Raw genomic sequence first — 20,243 nt, forward strand, 5'->3', positions numbered from 1 at the left:
ACTCACACACGACACACAGTGGCCCTATTGCCAGTTGCTACAAATGTCTCACTGATGTTGGTTTGCTCTCAAATTCACCGCCGCCTGAAAACGACCCTTTCAGTGCAAATACGTAGTAAGAAAACAGGAGATGACAGCAAATTGCTTCTTCTACCACTTTCAGTAAAGACTGCAGGGCCTCTCAGTTCAAACACTTACAGGGGTGTTTGGGCTGGTTTGTATTGTGTTGATTTCCACAAGATCGTATTTTAACATTATAGGTAAAAATGTTTCAGTTCCTTCTTTTCTTCCTCCGTCTTTTCACACACAACAGTTGTCAGATCTTGTATAGTCAGTAAGTTGTCAACAGGTCAACAGCTTCCTATAAAAGGGAAAACATTGTAACCAAACAATACAACCATTGGAAGCATCGGACAACAAATGGGTGAAGGTGAACATGTATGGTGAGAAGAGATCACAATTATTTATTGTCTGTAACGTGACAAAACAGCAGGATTTCTTGGCATGCCTCTACTCCATGCTGGAAAGAAAAGAAAACCTAATAAAATTGTGACAGTAAAATTATCGTACTAGAAAAAGCCATTTCTAGAGAAATTGCGATGGCAGCTTTGCTTTCGCCGGCAAACCCCTTGGGATCACGTCCTGCTGATTCCAGGTCACTTCCTTTTGATTTGGGGGCATTTCGGGTTTACTTCCTATTGATTTTTTTGACATACATGGCTGTCAATGGCATTGACTTACATGGGTGTCAATGGAATCCAAGTACAGTGGCATCAATAGAACAGACATATATGGCCGTCTATGGCATGGACGTACATGGGTGTCAGTGGAATCCAAATACATTGGCATCAATAGAATCGACAAACATGGCTGTCAATGGCATCGACATACATGGTTGTCATTGGCAATGACGTACATGGCTGTCAATTGCATCAACTTACTTGACATCAACTTATGCCAGTTGAATGTCAATGGGCTGTAATGGCAAGTTTTTGGTCAAAAATCACAACCACACGTTTTTCTGCCATTGAAAATGAATAGAAATTTTTGGCCATTAGAAATGAATGGAACAATGTACATGGCAAAGGCATCCCATTTTTTGACAAATTTGGGGGGAACCGTATGTTTTTGAAAAATTCTGTGTACAATTTTTATGCTCCTTCCTGAAATTTTTGATGCATGATTTATGTGAATTGGATAAAAAATGTAGGACCAGATTTTTTTTGGGGGGGGGGATGGTTTTTCAAAAAAACGGTGTTTTGGCGCAAACACTAATTTTGGGGGGTCATTTGAAAGATTCCCTGCGTTGCACGAGAATTACGGTCTTTTTGCTATTTGAACGGTGTCGATGGGCCAAACAGTTTGGCTGTGCGGCGTGCCGAAGAAACGCCATTGAAAAAAAAATTGAACAACACAGATGGTTGTTTTGGCATTACATGCAAAGCTACCATCAATTAGAAATTAAATTATTTTACATAAGTTTCATAACATAACCAATCTGTTGGTAACAAGAGAAAGTACAGCGATGACAATTCCAAGGGCACTTGAATGAAAGTGACAGCCAGGGGAGTGGGAAGTGGGGTGCTGTGGGTGCAGCAACACCCCCTGGTGTTGAGGAGAATAAAATGGTTTTGGTGGATTCTTTTTTTTGTTGTTGTTAAAAATAAATAATAAAAACCTTTCGAAACAATAGCGTATTTAACTTTGAGGATTAAATATATATGTTGAAAAAGGTTTTTTTTGTTGTTGTTAATAACACCACCTGACATCTTGCTTGCTACCAGGTCACGTTGAATAAGGCACTTTTGGAACAGAAAAGTAAACTGTTGACAGAAGAGGTGTTAACATGGCACAAAAACAAATTAGGGATTTTTTTCTTTGCAAAAACAGCAACATTTTCTAAAATTCAATTCGAGGTCGAAAATGAAGATGACTGTCTTTCGGTGTCTTCAAATCGGTAAGGCATGCATTGTAACCATATTATTGTTTATTGTTGCTATTGAGCTGCTGCTGTGGGAGCGCTGTTAGATATTCGCGTGCAATTTATTTTAGTGTCGTGAAAGGTGTTGTTAAAGTGCGTATGACACCAAAAATCATGTTTATTTCATATTTCACACAATGTTTTATGCTCCTGAATGAAATGGACCGCTTGGATGTGTGTGGAAGCCATCGTTTTATACTGTAGATTCAATTTTTGAATCCCGCGCCATGAAAATGAGTGACTTCCGGCTTCAGTCTCGGGTTGAGAACGAATGCGAATGTGACGTCACCCGGGTCAGCATCTCACAATACAGCATTGCTTTATAGCATGCAGATGGACTGTGGATTCAGCTGATTTTGCGGATTAATCAGTTTTTTTTTCCGCATCACGCCAGTCAAACAGCTGCAGAAAGTTGTTGCTGCACCAGGGAGAGGTGTGTGGGCCTTTTTGGGTTTCAAAAGGTTCCCATTCACCGGCGGATATTGGCCAAATAAAGTCCTACTACTGTGAGACCATTGGACTTTTGAGGAAATGAGTAAAGTAAACATCGTATTTTGTATTATGTCAAATACTGGGATCATTGCACAAGTTTTAATACGGAGGTGGCTTGCATTTTGTGGCTGACAATGCTCCTTGTCCACCGAGAATGCCACTCGGCCGACGACCAGCGGCTTGTTTGCACACCCCCCTCTATGCTTGGCTTATTGCCCTCTTCATGTGCCCGGTGTTCTGTCAAATTTTCAACCCCATCAGAATTTGCAACTTTGTGTTAAAAATGGCAACACTACAAACTTTCTTTAAATAAAGGACTATTTACTTACGTTTAATCCTGGACGGACATGTAGAAAAGTTCTCCTCAGACAGATCCTGCCATGTTAGCTGCACAACAACTGTACGCTGCTCTCTAACTGTTTACGTCTTTGCTGTGTAGTAAAGCATTATTTTACACCATATTCATGTTGACCATGTGGCAGCTAGGCGCTTCTCCAACGTCGGCCGGTTTGTCCGGCAGTACTCTCCAGCTGCTGATCCGGCGAGCTCTCCTGTCCGTAGCAGGGGAACGAGCTGTAACCTGCTCGCCGCCGGGTGTGTTGCTGATCGGCGAAGACAATCCACAACTCAGCCGTCGTGTGACATCATCCAAGCTAGTTTTGTGTGATTTTTCCCTTCGAAAAGCGAAAATAAGACTTTGAGACGTCACTCGGTTCGGGTTAGCATGTTGGCTAGCATTTTACATTCTCCGAAGCCGGGGCAGTGAAATGGCAAAAGCCTGACTGACTACGGTGGCATACAATATTATTCGGGAGGTGCAACAGTAAAGGTGAAGTCGACTGTTTTGACCATTATGGAGTAATTTTGCCATGTCGTATTGAATAAATTCATTTTTATTATTTCATATTCCATTTAGAACAAGACTGTTATTTGTCATGACTACACCATTTATTTAGCTATTGGGGAAAAATACTTGATAAATAGAATATCCTGTAAAAATATTGGAGTAGAGAGACTGAGGTTTGAATTTCAATTTATGTCATTTGATGTTCATTCTCGTTACTCTTGTCACAGAAGGCTTCCATATACAAAACTTCACCTTGCAACCTACACAAGCAGCATTAGCCAATGAATTCAGTGGTCTGTAAGAGCCAGACATTGTAGCAAGGCTCTTACAAATTTGACATGTTCGCATTTTAACGCAAGCTTCAAGGAAAGCATGCGGACAAACGGCTGAAGAAGGTGCAATACTTTGTTTCAACTGTGGTTGTTTTCTATTAGTCTTTAAATACAGTTGAGTTCATCTGAAGGGCAATTTTCCCCTCATAATATTACAACATTGAAAATAATATTTCTTTCAATTTAAAGTCTTTTGTAAATTTTGCTATCGCTCATCTTACTGGACTGATACAGACAGCGTGGTTTGTGCTTTCCTAATCATTAGCGCTTACCAAATTGTTCCAATATATTTGTTAAGCAATAATTATTTTAAAGTGATTTTATGAATTTCATTCATTTTTGTCATTGATGTCATGACTTAGTTATATCATGACACTTTTGTCTATTTTGTTTTTTATACTGTAGCAGTGCAACCTAATTTCTTTGAAAACGCTCTTTTAGTGAATGTGCACAATTGTCAAGTTGTTTTCGGCCAGAGTGACTATGTTGAATTTATGTTACGTCTCTATTCATTTTCCCCTTTCTCCTTTTTTCCGAGGTCAACTTGCCATTCACTTAAAAGGTTTTCAAGTGGAAGAGACGACTAAAGCACCCCGCGTAGGTGTCTTTCACCTGTGCTGGCTGTCAGGTCATGCAAAAAGTCGACTTGAACTGAACCGTTCTCGTAATAGTTAAAAAGGATAGATTTGCATTGGTATATTGGTAACTTTTCTTCATGATTAACATAGACATATACAGTATGAAAACTGTCCCTCTGTCCAATGACACTGTGGTTTTTGTTCTATTAATTTTTGTTTTTTCGGTCAAATTGTTTGGCATATTGAGTTAATGTTTGATTTGTAATAAATTTGAATTTGTTATTATTTATTGTTTTTATTAAATTTTGGTTTTCAGTATCAAATGGTCAAAAATTTTACCTTGAGTGTATTTTTACTAAGGATGTTCCAATAGCATATTTTTGCACTAGAGTCGGAGTCACCTGATTTTGAGAATCGGCCATTACAGAGTCCCAATCCGATTCCCTAAAAAAAGAGTTCTTTAAATTTTTCTTTTTTGTAATAAAAGTTCCAAACATGTTACTGACCCACCGTGCCGCCTTCATAATGTCAATTATTTTTAAACAAGAATAGGACATAAGACAATGCTTGTCTCGATTAAATATTTCATTGAGTGAGTCCACTCAAATCCATTCACACATTAATGCTCACGCTGCTGAGAACAGCCTCTCACTTACACAGTGAGTTACCACATCACACATCTGCGAGTTTAATGATGATTGACACATTTGTGCAGTTGATCGTAGCGCTACTAAGTTTGTCCAGCAAGATCAAAGCTACAAACCTGTCAGTCATCATTAACTTTAAGTAGGAAACACAAGCTAAACAGTTGGCCGCACTGCTTAGCAGGAGGGATGGTGAGAGGCTGTGGCGCCGTACGAGCATGAAGCAGAAAAACACAAATATATTTTTTTAATTAAAAACCCGATCCTTTTTCACCCGATTCCGATCCTCTGAAAAATGGCGCAATCGGCCTGATTTTCGATAACGCGATCAGATCGGGATATCCCAATTTCAAACCACAGGTAGTCCCCGGGTTACAGCGCACCTTACTTACGTGATTTCGACTTTACGACACCGTTTGTTTTGTTTTTTAGTCGAGTAAACAGTGCCTACGTCCTGTTGCCGTTCCTTCCTTCCCCAGCAGCGTCGCCGTTGTCCTGCAGTTCATTTCAGCCAGGAGATCTGCCGCTTCCTTGTTCTCATGCTGCTGCTGCTTCTCCAGCGGCGCTGACTCCTCTTACGAGTCCTGTTCCGGTTTTTTGAGTGTGGACAGTGAGCTCATATTGAGAGAGGCGACAGCTGGCAACCTGAGCAGCAATGATAACCCACCCCCCTCTCGCCTCCCTACACTTTCTACAGCACCATTTTCTCTCGGCAAGGCGACTCACTCACGAGTAGAGCCTGAAAAATCATTGGATATAACGACATTTAACACAACGTACCTCATAGTTTCTTAATTTTTACTTTATATTATTAATATAACGTATAATACATATTTTGGGATAGTTATTTTGAGATTTATGGGGTGTTGTGGGGTACTTAAAGGGTTCATTCCGACTTATATGGAAATTCGGGTTACGTCACTAGCGTAGGAACAGAACTCGTTCGTAACACTGGTATTACCTGTATTATCACTTTAAATTGTCTAAACACTGTACCAGTTTAATTATTTTTCCCATATTACAGTACTACAATTCAGGTCACATACAGTTGCACAAATCACTTGTACACCGCACAGCACTTTTGCACGACTTCAATCCTACATGGATAAATGGTTCTCTATACCTACTGTATGTTTAAATGTACTTTTGTTATAGCAACTTATGAGATACAATACTAGAGCAACTCTACGTATGTAACATACTTGGCCAATAATGATTATTCTGATTTTCTGCAATGACACATTTTATATCAGATTGTGAAAGCAAAATTGATGTGACATTTAAAGCTAATTTCCCTGCATATTATTGGAAAATAATAAAGAAACTATATTTAAAGAGCTTTCATGATCTCCACCCACTCAGCGTCACAAGTACTTCACTTTTTAGGCAACTCCTCCAGGCAGGCAGACATCTCACATTCACGTGAGTAAATGAAAGCAACCCCTCCGCTGAGACTTCAGAGGAGGAAATAAGACAACCACCTGGGTTTTTTTTTTTGTTTTTTTGTTTGTTTGTTTTTTTACAGTGTGTCGTTTATTGCTTTTAGCTTTACATTGATTTTCCTGCATTAACTTTTAATTCGGAAACTGAAGTTTGCTTAAATTCTTGATTTGCCAAATGACCTCCCAGGTGCTCTGGGTTGCGATTGCTCTATCCAGCATCTTATTTGTGACCTCCTTTGAGGCTTTCAAGTGTCCGCAAATCTGCCATTGTACGGCCTCAAGCTTCCAGTGCAGCAATGACACTCAAAAGGATTCGGAGAGTTACACCACATCGATGTAAGTATCTCTATATGATTATTATTTATGATCTTTCTTACACTTTTTTTTTCTCGAGTCCTGTCACTTATGGGGCATTCTGTTGCAATATTTTTCATGTACAAAACAAAGGAGCATCTGTGGAGTAAACATTTTCCATTTATACACTTTACAGAGTTATCAAACATTTGGATCTTCAAGAGATTCCAACCCATGCCTTCAAACAACTGATCAACATAAAAGTAATGTAAGTTCTTGCAAATTAAATTTAGAGCTAAGCGGAACAGGACGAGTACTGAGGTTTATATTAAGAAGCAGCCATGTCATTTTGAAAATTATTTTGCTTATAACAAAAGATAATTCCATTCAACTGAAAGTAGCAATTTGAATTTCATATTGGAATCCATCAATCACTACATAACATATAGCTACACACATATTTCAGAACTTTAATTGTATCTTGAGAAGGTTACAGCTGTTTGAATTTTTTTAGGTATTTTGTTTCTTAATCTCCACCATTCATACTCCCAGTTTTTAAAAAAAAAAAAGAAGCTATTCATGCTCTATGGCAGCATTGTTGCTACATCGATTGTATTTGATGTAATTATGCCATGTTTACATGTATGACTGAATAGTTGTACAGTATTACTATGCTGAGATGTGCATTTTATTGCATAGAATCAATTATACTGTAATTTACAGACTATAAGGCGCACCTGACTATAAGCCGCCCCCCACTAATTTGACTCAAAAACGGCATTTGCTTATAGATAAACTGCACCGGATTATAAGCTGCAGCTATCCTCACTGTATTATGGGACATTTCACACCAAAAGATATTCACCGGTAACAATATATTTGACAGCGGCGTCATAAGACCGTCATAATTCTGACATGACACTGTCATGATCATTATTGAATGCTTATGACTAGGGTTGCTCCGATCATGTTTTTTTGCTCCCGATCCGATCCCGATCGTTTTAGTTTGAGTATCTGCCGATCCCGATATTTCCCGATCCGATTGCTTTTTTTTGCTCCCGATTCAATTCCAATCATTCCCGATAATTTTTCCCGATCATATACATTTTGGCAATGCATTAAGAAAAAAATGAATAAAACTCGAATATATACTGTACATTCAACATACAGTACATAAGTACTGTATTTGTTTATTATGACAATAAATCCTCAAGATGGCATTTACATTATTAACATTCTTTCTGTGAGAGGGATCCACGGATAGAAAGACTTGTGACTTTGCATATTGTGACTAAATATTGCCATCTACTGTATTTGTTGAGCTTTCAGTAAATGATACTGTAGCCATGCCCAAATGCATGAAGGGAAGTGGAACCATGACTGTGCGTAGTGCTACCAATTGATATATCTTCTCTGCGTTGGGAAATAACATAAGGTGTAAAGAAAAAGATCAATTGCTACCTTGCTTCCCCACATTGCTTCACATGATATTTCTAATCGTAGGGAGAGGGATTGTAAGGCTTTAGTCAATTAAAAAGAGGCTCCAAAGGCTGCCAGAATTCACTCTACTCATTTTACGCTGCCTTTTATCTCTATATATAGGTAAAACGGCGCCATTACAGATTGAGCGCGACAATGCGTGAGTGGGTCGTGCAGTGCATGCATTAATTGCGTTAAATATTTCAACGTGATACATTTTTTAAAAAATTAATCATCGCCGTTATCAGGATAAATTTGATAACCCTACCTTAAGCCTAAACTAAAGACTGGATGAGTGTAACATATTATGTCTGTAACGTTAAACACAATTAGAAAACGATTTAATTAAAAAATATATATATATTAAAAAAAGGCATGGCCGATATTTTTTTGCCAATTCCGATACTTTGAAAATGACGTAATCGGACCCGATCGATAGGGATGCCGATCAATCGGGACATCTCTACTTATGATTGATGTCATTTCGTGTCATCCGGCAAATGGTCTCACTTATGAATAAATGTAAAAGATCCGAGCTGGGTATAAATAGAGTTAGAGACAAAATTTGTCGGATGACACTTAAGGACATCTGTCATAAGCATTCATTAATATCCATGACGGTGTCATGTCATAATTATGACAGTCTTATGATGCCGCTGTCAAGTAAAGTGTTACCTATTAAGCCAAATAAATCAATAAATAAGCCGCACTGGACTATAAGCCGCAGGATTCAAAATGAAAGGGAAAAAAAGAAAAGCAACTTATAGTCCAAAATTTCTGGCTGAGTGGAAACAAAGAATAAGAGCTTTTTCCGTTGAAAATTCTTGGGAATAAATGCTTAAATCCTTGTATTCTTTATAGATATGGACGTAAAACAGTCTCGATTCTTGGTTAAAAGAAAAAAAAAAAAAAAAAAAGTGCAGTTAGCATTTATTTTACGTATAAATTATGAACTATGATGCTAGTCAATAAGCAAATTAACATATGTAAAAAAAGAGCTTTTTCCATTGAAAATTCTTGTGAATAAATGCTTATTTCCCTGAATTCTTTATAGATATGGACGCAAAACAGTCTCTATTCTTGGTTAAAAGCAACAACAAAAAAACCCGGGCAATTAGCATTTATTTTACGTAAATATGTCAAATGTGCTGCTAGTTAAGTCCCTGGCTGCCACCTTAGTACAACAAAGAGCTTTTTCAGCTGAAAATTCTTGTGAATAAATGCTTAAATCCCTGAATTCTTTATAGATATGAACGTAAAACAGTCTCATTTCTTGGTTAAAAGCAAAAAAAAAACGGACAGTTAGCAGTTATTTTACGTAAATATTAAGTAGTATAATGCCAATGTTGTAGCGGCTAATTTCTCCCATTGATTTTTTTTCACAACGTTTCAAAATTCATGCATGGTACGAGAAATATAATAATTACCTTGAATCCTCGAACAAATCACACCTGTTTGTATGCAGTACAGCTTTCGTACTTTTTCAACCTAAATCCAGCGTTACATAGCTGACAGACTTTGGGGAGGCGTAATGCAGTGAATGACGAATGTGTCATGTCATTACATGATGAAGTCTATGATATATATATACACACACACACACACACAGTGCTTTACTCAGTTTAAATCAGTATTTATGACTAAAATGTATGGTTGATGTATAACTTACTTTTGAGGACAATAACAATCCAATTTCTGTCCTGTTTATCCTCATGAGGATTGCAGGTGTGCTGGAGTCTATCCCAGATGACTTTGGATTTATTTTTCGCTATCTTGATGGAACCATCTGTCCTGCACCTTGGCAGGGTACATTCAGAACTGGTTACCAACTCATCACATGCTCAGGACTCAATATGTCATATTTAGTCCATCCAACTCTAACGTAGGATTAGAGTTCTAGTTATAATAACATCTTTTTTGTGCCTTTCATAGTTGGCATCGCATTTTCGTCAACATTTCCCATCCAGCTGGAAATGAAGATATGAAACGTCGCTTGGTTATGGTAAAAAAAGTTATGTTAAAAAATAAATAAATAAAAAATAAAAAAACATTGCTGTTCTCCTCACGGACAAACTTTATCAGCCTGGAATACTTAAAGTACTTGGCTGGTCAATGATGGGTTCACTGTGTACAAATAACTCATAAGAGAAAATACAACATTATGTAATAGCAGTCAGTAACTGAAGGTTGTTTTAACCATCTGATGCATGAATTATGAAATCCTTGGTCAATATTTTTTTTCTGATGGGTTTTTATTCTTCTTAAAGCAACAATAGGTAACTTTTTCACCTTTATAAAACATTTTCATAACATTTGTCATAATATGTCGACTGACAACTAGTTGAATGACACCTCTTTTATATCTTGAGGGGGTCTGTATCGCTTTCACCGACAATAATTAACTTTGAGGAGGGTGGTAGGAACCTTGCCAAGTTAAAAAAAAAACTACAAATGTGCTGAGTGCTTTACGGCAAACGTCACGTCCCCCTTTCCCCATTCATTATAAATACGGAAGTCGATGTGAACGTTTTTGCGCGAATTCTGTAAAGATGGCATAGCAGCAAAAGAGACAAAAAGTTTAGTCTGGGGTGGGGGGGGGGCTACCAAGATATACAGAATAAACATTGGCCCAGCTTTCACTCGCTGGTGTGACCCCACCCTCAAATGAAATCGTGAGCGAGTTCGAGTGGTTTGGGGGATTTAGCCACACAGTTGATAACTGTACCATACGCTACTGTTTAGCCACAAGTGGATTCATTACATTATTACTTTTCATCCTTTACACAGCCACTGGAAACAGAAATGTTTTTTAATCCATCTGCAGGTGACCGGGAGATTAATTTTTGATTGATTGATGATTTTGCGATACTGCGGGTGTGCGCTGGTCCTCATGGGCAATGCAGTGCTGGTCCTCTTTGGAAACACAGTCTTCTTTGAAGCAAAACACTACCGCTTTTGTCCACCGGTATCGCTAAAATCTACCAAAACTGAAACCTATTAAGTGTTTCTTCAAGGGGAAGTTCAGAATTTTTGACATTAGGCTTAATCTTCGAGTTAGCAGGGGTTTAATTCGTTGGTGGAGTTGATTTAAACAAATTCCGTGCAGTTTGTCAGTTATTTATTAGTTTCAGGGCTCCGGAGTGGCTAAGCTAGAGCAAGTCAAAGGTGCCCACTTAGCATGCTAATAAAAAATGGTATTAACAGATCTAACATAGTCAAATAAATGCAGATCATTGCTCGAAATACCCATGCGGCCAAAACAATGGCACACCAAACTGCCATAATTCATTTCATTCTGCAGGACTATTTTAGATACGTAATGTGACTACAATAGAGAGGAGTGTTTCAGCCAGTGTTTGGGCAGTCTCTTTTGCCCCCCCCCCAAAAAAAAAAAATTGTGGTAAAAAAAAAAAACAATCTGATATCACTTCGCCCTGCTTGCCTAGACAGCCTGTTCCCTTTAGAGCTGCTGGATTACAAATGTTGCTGTTCAAACTACAATTATTGCACATGCAATGTTAAGTTTTAATAACTATACCCTGAAAACATTACCAACAGTATATGGTTCATTGGTGATTCTCATGCGTGCATATATTGTTTTTTTATTGGTATGCTAGGCAGGCACCATTGACTCGCTCTAGCTTAGCCACTCTGGAACCTTGAAACTAACAATTAACTGACAAACTGCACGGAATTTGTTAAAATCACCTCCGCCGACTAATTAAACGCCCGCTAACTCAAAGATTAAGCCTTATGTCAAAAATTCTGAACTTCCCCTTTTAGAAATAAAAAAAAAAGTTAAATTTGTGTATTTTTGAAAAATATAATTTTTCATGAAGTTACAGACATGTCCAATCCAGTGGACTTCATGCGCCTGCACACTCAACATTACATTGTGAATTTATGATTTCAAAAAATGAATTGTGTTCTATTGAAAATATAGAAACGCTTGATCACTTTAATGCTTTAATAAACATTTCAACAATTTGGGGGAAATTTCAACACTTTCAAAACAATAGGCACAATGTATATGTATGTATGTCTGTCTCTGTTGTTGTTTGGCAGCCACTCATCATCACTGTTGTCCCTACAGTCATCATCACTGAGCAGGATTGAATTTCCTGGGCTATTCCTGTAAACTGCCTTATTCTTTGCTGCTATTCAAGTCTATAAAATAGTATAAACTACATATGGTAATGCAAACTACAGCTAATCTGCAAAAAACTGCATATAGTAATGCAAACTACAGCTAATCTGCACAAAATGTATATTTTAGATCGATTGCTTATAAATATAAAAATGACATACTGATTTATAACTAAAAGATTCATAAAAACAGGGACGCAATGATGTGACTTGTGTTCAAAAATATATCGAGGAATGCATGATGCCCACTTCATTGGACCCATGGTTAATCGTAAATTTCTATATATTATTCACAAATATTTCATATTCCAAACAAATTCAAATCTTTCCCTAGACGTTACTGCATATCATAATATTTTTTTACCACTGTAGCTCTTCGGGCATAGAAGTATTGACAGCATATGCAGGTTGAAGTCAACATGGGTGGCAGGTTGTCAGCTACTGTACTAGTTAGTACCTGTATATTGGATTCAGAGGATATTTACTTGCAGTTATACCATCTGACCACTGAATTGACCTCAATAGAGTATGGCAGCAGAGAACACTCTTGAGGTTGCTATGCAGTTAAACCATATAAACCAATGCATTAAAGAGAAATGTACGTTTAAGTAACTGTCCACTGTATTGACCACTATGCGCCAGAGGGTTAAAGTTGTGCCACGAAAAAATATGATCATTGATTACTTTCACCCAGGTTTTAGCAACAGTGTCCACAACTCTAAGAGTAATGCATTGGTGGAATCTAACAAAGTAAAAGGACTTTGTTACTGTACTTAAGTAGATTTTTTGTGCATCTGTACTTTACTTGAGTACAAATATGAACTGGTACTTTTTACTTTACTATATTTTACAGCAGGTATTTGTACTTTTTACTCCTCTACTTTTAAAATTGTCGCCTGCATTGCACATGACTTTTGTTTTTCTTTTTTTCTCATTGTGAATTGATAGTTTCATTATCATAAGCCCCGTGCAACTATACCGTAACTGAGTACTAGAGGCAGCAACACTGGTACAAGCAAGATTAAGCAGATGAACAAGATATTGACCAATAAACACCACCACACTCTCGCATAGTAGGTGGCAGTATGCACCTGATGATTGCTTGCAATCTGCTATTAAGTTAGGTTTTAGAGTTTTGGGCTTGTCAAGCTTCTGTTTACAGTGCAGTCAATTTATTGTTTGTTTTTTCCTATTTTTAATTAAAACTTAGCGGTCAGTAAATTTTCTGGTTCTTTCTTTGAAAATCGACTCAGATCTCTGTATGTATGTGTACAGTATATATATTATATACATATATATTACATTTTTGCATCGGGAGAAAATACTTCTACTTTTTGAAAGCAAGTACTGTGTACTTTTACTTGAGTATTTTTTTCTTAGACACTTGTATTTTAATTAAGTAATTTTTTGCACCTGTGTGTGTAAAAAAAGGAAAATGTGTAATGTGAGGTTTCCAGGCTGGTGTGGTGGTCAGCATGTGAATGAAATTATCTTTGGAGCAAGCCGCACATCAAAATGAAAAAAATTACAATAGAGAGGGGCTGTTGTATGTCAAAAGTGCAGATTTGATCCCTTTTCTCAGTCCCTTCGAGCTCAAATGAAACAAGGGCTTTCTTCAGGAATTGGGGGGGAGGGCAACAAAAAAAATCTTTGACATGAGCAAATATTCACAACATTGCAATTAAGTGCTGTCATGGAAAGCGTGAAAATAAATGTCATTTGTAATCAGAGCCCACCATAAAAGGAAAAAATAGTGGTAAAAAGTAACAAGAGAAAAGAGAGGTCAGGTTATACAGTACTTGTATTAGAAAACAAAACACTCAAGGACAAATCTAAAAGTCTGTTTACCTTTCAATGTCTTTGTTTAGACGCCGTTCTTATATATTTTCTCTTGGCCTATTTGGCCTGGATCAAGAGTCACCAACTCTTCTAAAAGCAAGAACTTCTACATGTGTATTAATTAATTTAAAAGACTCCGTGTTTGATATACACTTCTGAATTAAGGAATGTGATAGAACGTAATGAACATTTTAATTAGCTTAATTTTCATAAAGAACTGATAATGTTATTTACATAGTACATTTTATAGGATTCGCTGATGTCTTATAGGTCATGTTTTTCAATTAAACACTATTTCATTTAATATACAGTATATTTGTTTAGTCGCTCATGTTTGTCTCAACCCTATGTCACGCTGTGTGTGCCACAGTCAAATCTACTACAGCACTGCGACCCAGATCCAGACACATGCATTCCTTTCCATCCATGGCTTGAGAGAAATGTATGTACTTCTCATCATCTGTGTTTAAACAGCTTGTATATTTCAACCCTAACTGCATTTCCCATTTCAGGTTCTAAAAGTACCAAAACAATGAGGCCAATTTCTATATTTTTACTGCAGACTTAAAACACATGAATTTGACATCAAGGTATAATTGTGAGACAAAATTACTGCTTTTAGAGCGAAGAGTTTTTGCAGTAGTCGACTATGCTACACAATCATACGCAGAGTTTGAAAGGGACGGGGGGCAGTGTGAAAAAGTTCATTGCATGTAGAAGTAATCCTCGGTTTATGAACAAGTTCCGTTCCTGTGCTGGCGATGTAACCCGGATTTCCACCTAGGTGTCCCTTTAAATACCTCAAAACACGCTCTAAATTTAAAAAGAAAAAAAAAACTATCCAAAAACATTTATTATACGTCATACGTCATCCTCGCCAAGACGTTGGAGCTAAATCCTAGCTAGACAGTGAGCTACAGTGTATCACAAAAGTGAGTACACCCCTTGCATTTCTGCAGATATTTAAGTATATCTTTTTATGGGACAACACAGACAAAATGACACGTTGACACAATGAAAAGTAGTCTGTGTGCAGCTTATACACTTACCGGCCGCTTTATTAGGTACACCATGCTAGTAACGGGTTGGACCCCCTTTTGCATTCAGAACTGCCTCAATTCTTTGTGGCATAGCTTCAACAAGGTGCTGGAAGCATTCCTTAGAGAGTTTGTACCATATTGACATGATGGCATCACACAGTTGGTGATTTGAGTGACTTTGAACGTGGCATGGTTGTTAGTGCCAGAAGGGCTGGTCTGAGTATTTCAGAAACGGCTGATCTACTGGGATTTTCAAACACAACCATCTCTAGGGTTTACAGAGAATGGTCCGAAAAAGAAAAATTCTCCAGTGAGCGGCAGTTCTGTGAGCGGAAATGCCTTGTTGATGCCAGAGATCAGAGGAGAATGGCCTGACTGATTCGAGCTGATAGAAAGGCAACAGTGACTCAAATAACCACCCGTTACAACCAAGGTAGACAGAAGAGCATCTCTGAACGCACAGTACGTCGAACTTTGTGGCAGATGGGCTACAGCAGCAGAAGACCACGCCGGGTGCCACTCCTTTCAGTAAGAACAGGAAACCAAGGCTACAATTTGCACAAGCTCATCAAAATTTGACAATAGAAGATTGGAAAAACATTGCCTGGTCTGATGAGTCTCGATGCCTGCTGCGACATTCGGATGGTAGGGTCAGAATTTGGCGCCAACAACATGAAAGCATGGATCCATCCTGCCTTGTATCAACAGTTCAGGCTGGTGGTGGTGGTGTAATGGTGTGGGGAATATTTTCTTGGCACTCTTTGGGCCCCTTGGTACCAATTGAGCATCGTTGGAACGCCACAGCCTACCTGAGTATTGTTGCTGACCATGTCCATCCGTTTATGACCACAATGTACCCAACTTCTGATGGCTACTTTCAGCAGGATAATGCGCCTTGTCATAAACCTGGAATCATCTCAGACTGGTTTCTTGAACATGACAATGAGTTCACTGTACTCAAATGGCCTCCACAGTCACCAGATCTCAATCCAATAGAGCATCTTTGGGATGTGGTGGAATGGGAGATTCTCATCATGGATGTGCAGCCGACAAATCTGCACCAATTTTGTGACGCCATCATGTCAATATGGACCAAACTCTCTGAGGAATGCTTCCAGCACCTTGTTGAATCTATGCCACGAAGAATTGAGGCAGTTCTGAAAGCGAAAGGGGGTCCAACCCATTACTAGCATGGTGTACCTAATAAAGTGGCCGGTGAGTGTATAATAGAGTTTATTTATTTTCCCCTCAAAATAACTCAAAATATAGCCACTAATATCTAAACCCCTGGCAACAAAAGTGAGTACACCCCTTAGTGAAAGTTGTTAATATGTCAACTGTCAATATTTTGTGTGGCCACCACTGTTTTCCAGAACTGCCTTTACTCTACTGGGCATGGAGTTGACCAGAGCTTCACAGGTTGCCACTGGAATGCTCTTCCACTCCTCCATGACGACGTTACAGAGTTGCCAAATATTGAGACTTTGCGCACCTCCACCTTCCGCTTGAGGATCCCCCAAAGATGTTCTATTGGGTTTAAGTCTGGAGACATGCCAGTTCGTCACCTTTACCCTCAGCCTCATCAGTAAAGCAGTGGTCATCCTGGAGGTGTGTTTGGGGTCATTGTCATCCTGGAACACTGCCCTGCGACCCAGTTTCTGGGAGGGAGGAGATCATGCTCTGCTGCAGTATTTCACAGTACATGTTGGAGTTCATGTTTCCCTCAATGGAATGTAACTCTGCAACACTTGCAGCCCTCATGCAGCCCCAGACCGTGACATTCCCACCACCATGCTTGACTGTAGGCATGACATACTTATCTTTGTACTCCTCACCTGGTCGCCACCACACATGCTTGAGACCATCGGACCCAAACAAATTAATCATCGTCTCATCAGATTATTTACAGTCTTCAGAAGAGGCTTCCTCCTGGGGTGACAGCCATGCATCTTATGTAGCATGTGGCGAATGGTCTGAGCACTAGCAGGCTGACCCCCCACCTCTTCAATCTCTGCAGCAATGCTGACAGCACTCCGACGATCTTTCAAAGAAAGCATTTTGATGTGGCGCTCAGCATGTGCACTCAGCTTCTTTGGACGACCAACCCGAGGCCTGTTCTGAGTAGACCCCGCTTGTTTAAAACGCTGGTTGATCTTAGCCACTGTGCTGCAGCTCAGTTTCAGGGTGTTGCAACCATCTTGTAGCCTTGGCCATCTTCATGTAGCGCAACAATACGTCTTTCAAGATCCTCAAAGAGTTCTTTGCCATGTGGTGCCATGTTGGAACTTTCAGTGACCAGTATGAGAGCGTAAGAGCTGCACTACAAATTTAAACACACTTGCTCCCTATGCACACCTGGACCTAGTAACACCTATGAGTCACATGACATTTTGGAGGGAAAATGACAAGCAGTACTCAATTTGGACATTTAGGGATGTAGTTTCTAAGGGGTGTACTCACTTTTGTTGCCAGGGGTTTAGATATTAATGGCTATATTTTGAGTGTTGTCCCATGTAAAGATATAAATATCTGCAGAAATGCAAGGGGTGTACTCACTTTTGTGATACACTTTATGTGCACGTGGGTCCCAATGCTGTCAATTCTGTGGAAACTGGGTCGAAATGGCTCTTTGAATGTTAAAGGTTGCCGACCCCTGGGTTAAGTCAATGTAGATTTATACCTTTTAGCTATTGCATATTACATACATTTTATTTTTCATAAAGGAATTGGCCTTAGTGTTCTGATTTTTGTCAATTGGATTAATTAACTATAATGCCATTTATCATGCAATTTACAGATTGTGAAAACAGCACATCAGTTTTTTTTTTTTTTTTTTTTAATTTCTCCCAATGTTCTCCCGTAGCACTATTAAACATATGAAAAACCTGAGGACAATTGAAAAGGGTGCATTCACTGACCTTCCCAATCTGACTCTTTTGTAAGTATATCCTCTTTTACATAGTTTTATTTTTTTCAGCTTAATGTACTCACCATGCATGCAGCAACAGTATTCATGAGTGCAGAAAGTCGGTGAAGTCTAAATTTAGTTTGTCAATAATAATCAAACAATCATTAAGTTCAAAATATGACTGTACATTTTAAATGTTTTTGAGGCAACAAGGAAATTGAAATGTTAAAGGGGATGCTCAGAATTTTTTGTAGTAGGCCTAATCTTCCAGTTAGCAGGGGTTTAATTAGTCAGTGGAGTTGATTTCAACAAATTCCATGCAGTTTATCAGTTATTTGTTAGTTTCAGGGCTCAGGAGTGGCTAAGCTAGCGAGAGTCTATGGTGCCTGCTCAGCATGCCAATAAAAAAATGATATTAACAGACATAACATAGTTACATAAATTCAAAATGCAGATCATTGTGTGAAAAACCCATGCGCCGTAAGCAATGTCACACCAATCTGCCGTATTTCATTTCATTTTGCAGGACTATTTTTTTTAGACGTGTAATACGACCACAATAGAGAGGAATGCTTCGGCCACTCAGTCTGCTAGGGCAGTGTTTTTCAACCGGTGTGCCGTGGCACACTAGTGTGCCTTGAGAGATTGTCAGGTGTTTGGCAAGAAATTATCCAATATCGGATCTTTTTAAAAAAACATTTTTAACGTTGTCGGGAGGAGTTGCAATAGGAAGGAAGGAGTAGGTAGAAGGTTGCGGCCGTGTGCAGTTAAGCGAGGTATTGCTCATGTCGCGTTCAAGAACTGCTCGGATTTCTAGCCATAAGCCACGTGGCTGTGCGCGACAATGTGGACCCCAGCTCGTCTATTGTAAATCCTTTGATTCAACTCACCAAGTGTCGACACACACAAAAATGTCATTTCCATATTATCCATATGTGACAACCGTCAGTCCTTCCCCTGTGTTTTATTCCAACACGAACAGCTATCCAACCGTCGCTTCAAAACAAGTCGATGGACTATTTTGTTCGCCCTCATGAAAGCACGGAGAAACAAGCAACGTTTTTGATAAAATATACAAAGCTAAATAAATGACAAAGCCCTCAAAGCCAGTTACCTTGTTGATGAACTTGTTGCTAAATCCAAAAAGTTCCACACTGTGGCAGAGACATTGATACTACCTGCCTGCAAAGCCATTGTCAGCTAGATACTCGGTGCAGATGCAGTTAAAGACATCGCTGAAATCCCCCTGTCTGATAATTCTGAGCTTTTCAAGCCTAACTCCTATATTTGATAAAAACAGAGAGAGACTGAGAGCTGTTGACGAATATTCCTGCCAGGATATCGGCTTTGTGTTCATCTAAAAAGGCTCAAGTTTCACACTGAGTAAGTATAAATATGGACAAATTATTTTATAATTTAATATCTTGTACAGAAAGTAAAAACGTGTCATGACTCAGAAAAGCACTGTGCTAGGGAATCCCTTTCGTTCCCACAAAAAAAAAAAAAAAGATGTGATATCACTTCGCCCTGCTTGCCTAGACAACCTGTTCCCTGCAGAGCTGCTGGATTACAAATGTTGCATGCAATGGTAAGTTTTAATAACTTTATCGTATTCACATAGCCAACACTATTGATTACAAGGGTCATCAGTGATTCTCAGCGTGCATATGTTGTTTTTTATTGGTATGCTAAGCAGGCACCATTGCTAGCTTAGCCACTCTGGAACCCTGAAACTAACAAATAACTATCAAACTGCATGGAATTTGTTAAAATCAACTCCACCGACAAATTAACCCCCCCGCGCTTACTAAAAGATTAAGCCCTATGTTAAAAATTCTGAACTTCCCCTTTAAACAAAGTTCACAGATGAAAAGCTGATGGCAATTTACATAAACCCATTAGCGATTAGCGATAAACACATACCGTACAGTACTACCAAAGTATACCATGATAAAACCAAATGTCCTAATGATATCACATTTTTCACAGGTGCATCTTTGGCACAGGGCTGATGCACTTTCCAGACTTGTCCACTATATCCTCCTTGGAATTCCCATTTAGACTGTAAGTAGTTATATCCAAACATAGGAGTGGTTGCCAACATTCTTTTTGTTCATTTTTTTCCTTGAGGCTTATTCGATTTTATACTGTAACTGAGCGTGACAATAGTCAAAATTAGCACAAATCCTAAAGTTTGTTTCACTGTTCCTCAAAGTGTTGA

General features: G+C 38.7%; 1 protein-coding gene across 1 annotated transcript in view; it reads left to right on the forward strand.

Moving 5' to 3' along the window:
• Positions 1-6,305: 6,305 nt before the first annotated feature.
• The window catches only part of LOC130922515 (lutropin-choriogonadotropic hormone receptor-like), a 31,575-nt gene continuing 17,637 nt past the window's right edge, over positions 6,306-20,243 (forward strand). The window contains exons 1-5 of the mRNA XM_057847296.1: positions 6,306-6,652; positions 6,807-6,878; positions 14,445-14,516; positions 17,978-18,052; positions 20,012-20,086. Of these exons, the coding sequence (XP_057703279.1) occupies positions 6,492-6,652; positions 6,807-6,878; positions 14,445-14,516; positions 17,978-18,052; positions 20,012-20,086 (455 nt within the window). The 5' untranslated portion in view covers positions 6,306-6,491. The remainder of the gene's footprint in view (positions 6,653-6,806; positions 6,879-14,444; positions 14,517-17,977; positions 18,053-20,011; positions 20,087-20,243) is intronic.

This window comes from Corythoichthys intestinalis, chromosome 10 (assembly GCF_030265065.1).
Source record: "Corythoichthys intestinalis isolate RoL2023-P3 chromosome 10, ASM3026506v1, whole genome shotgun sequence".
In the NCBI taxonomy this organism is placed as follows: domain Eukaryota; kingdom Metazoa; phylum Chordata; class Actinopteri; order Syngnathiformes; family Syngnathidae; genus Corythoichthys; species Corythoichthys intestinalis.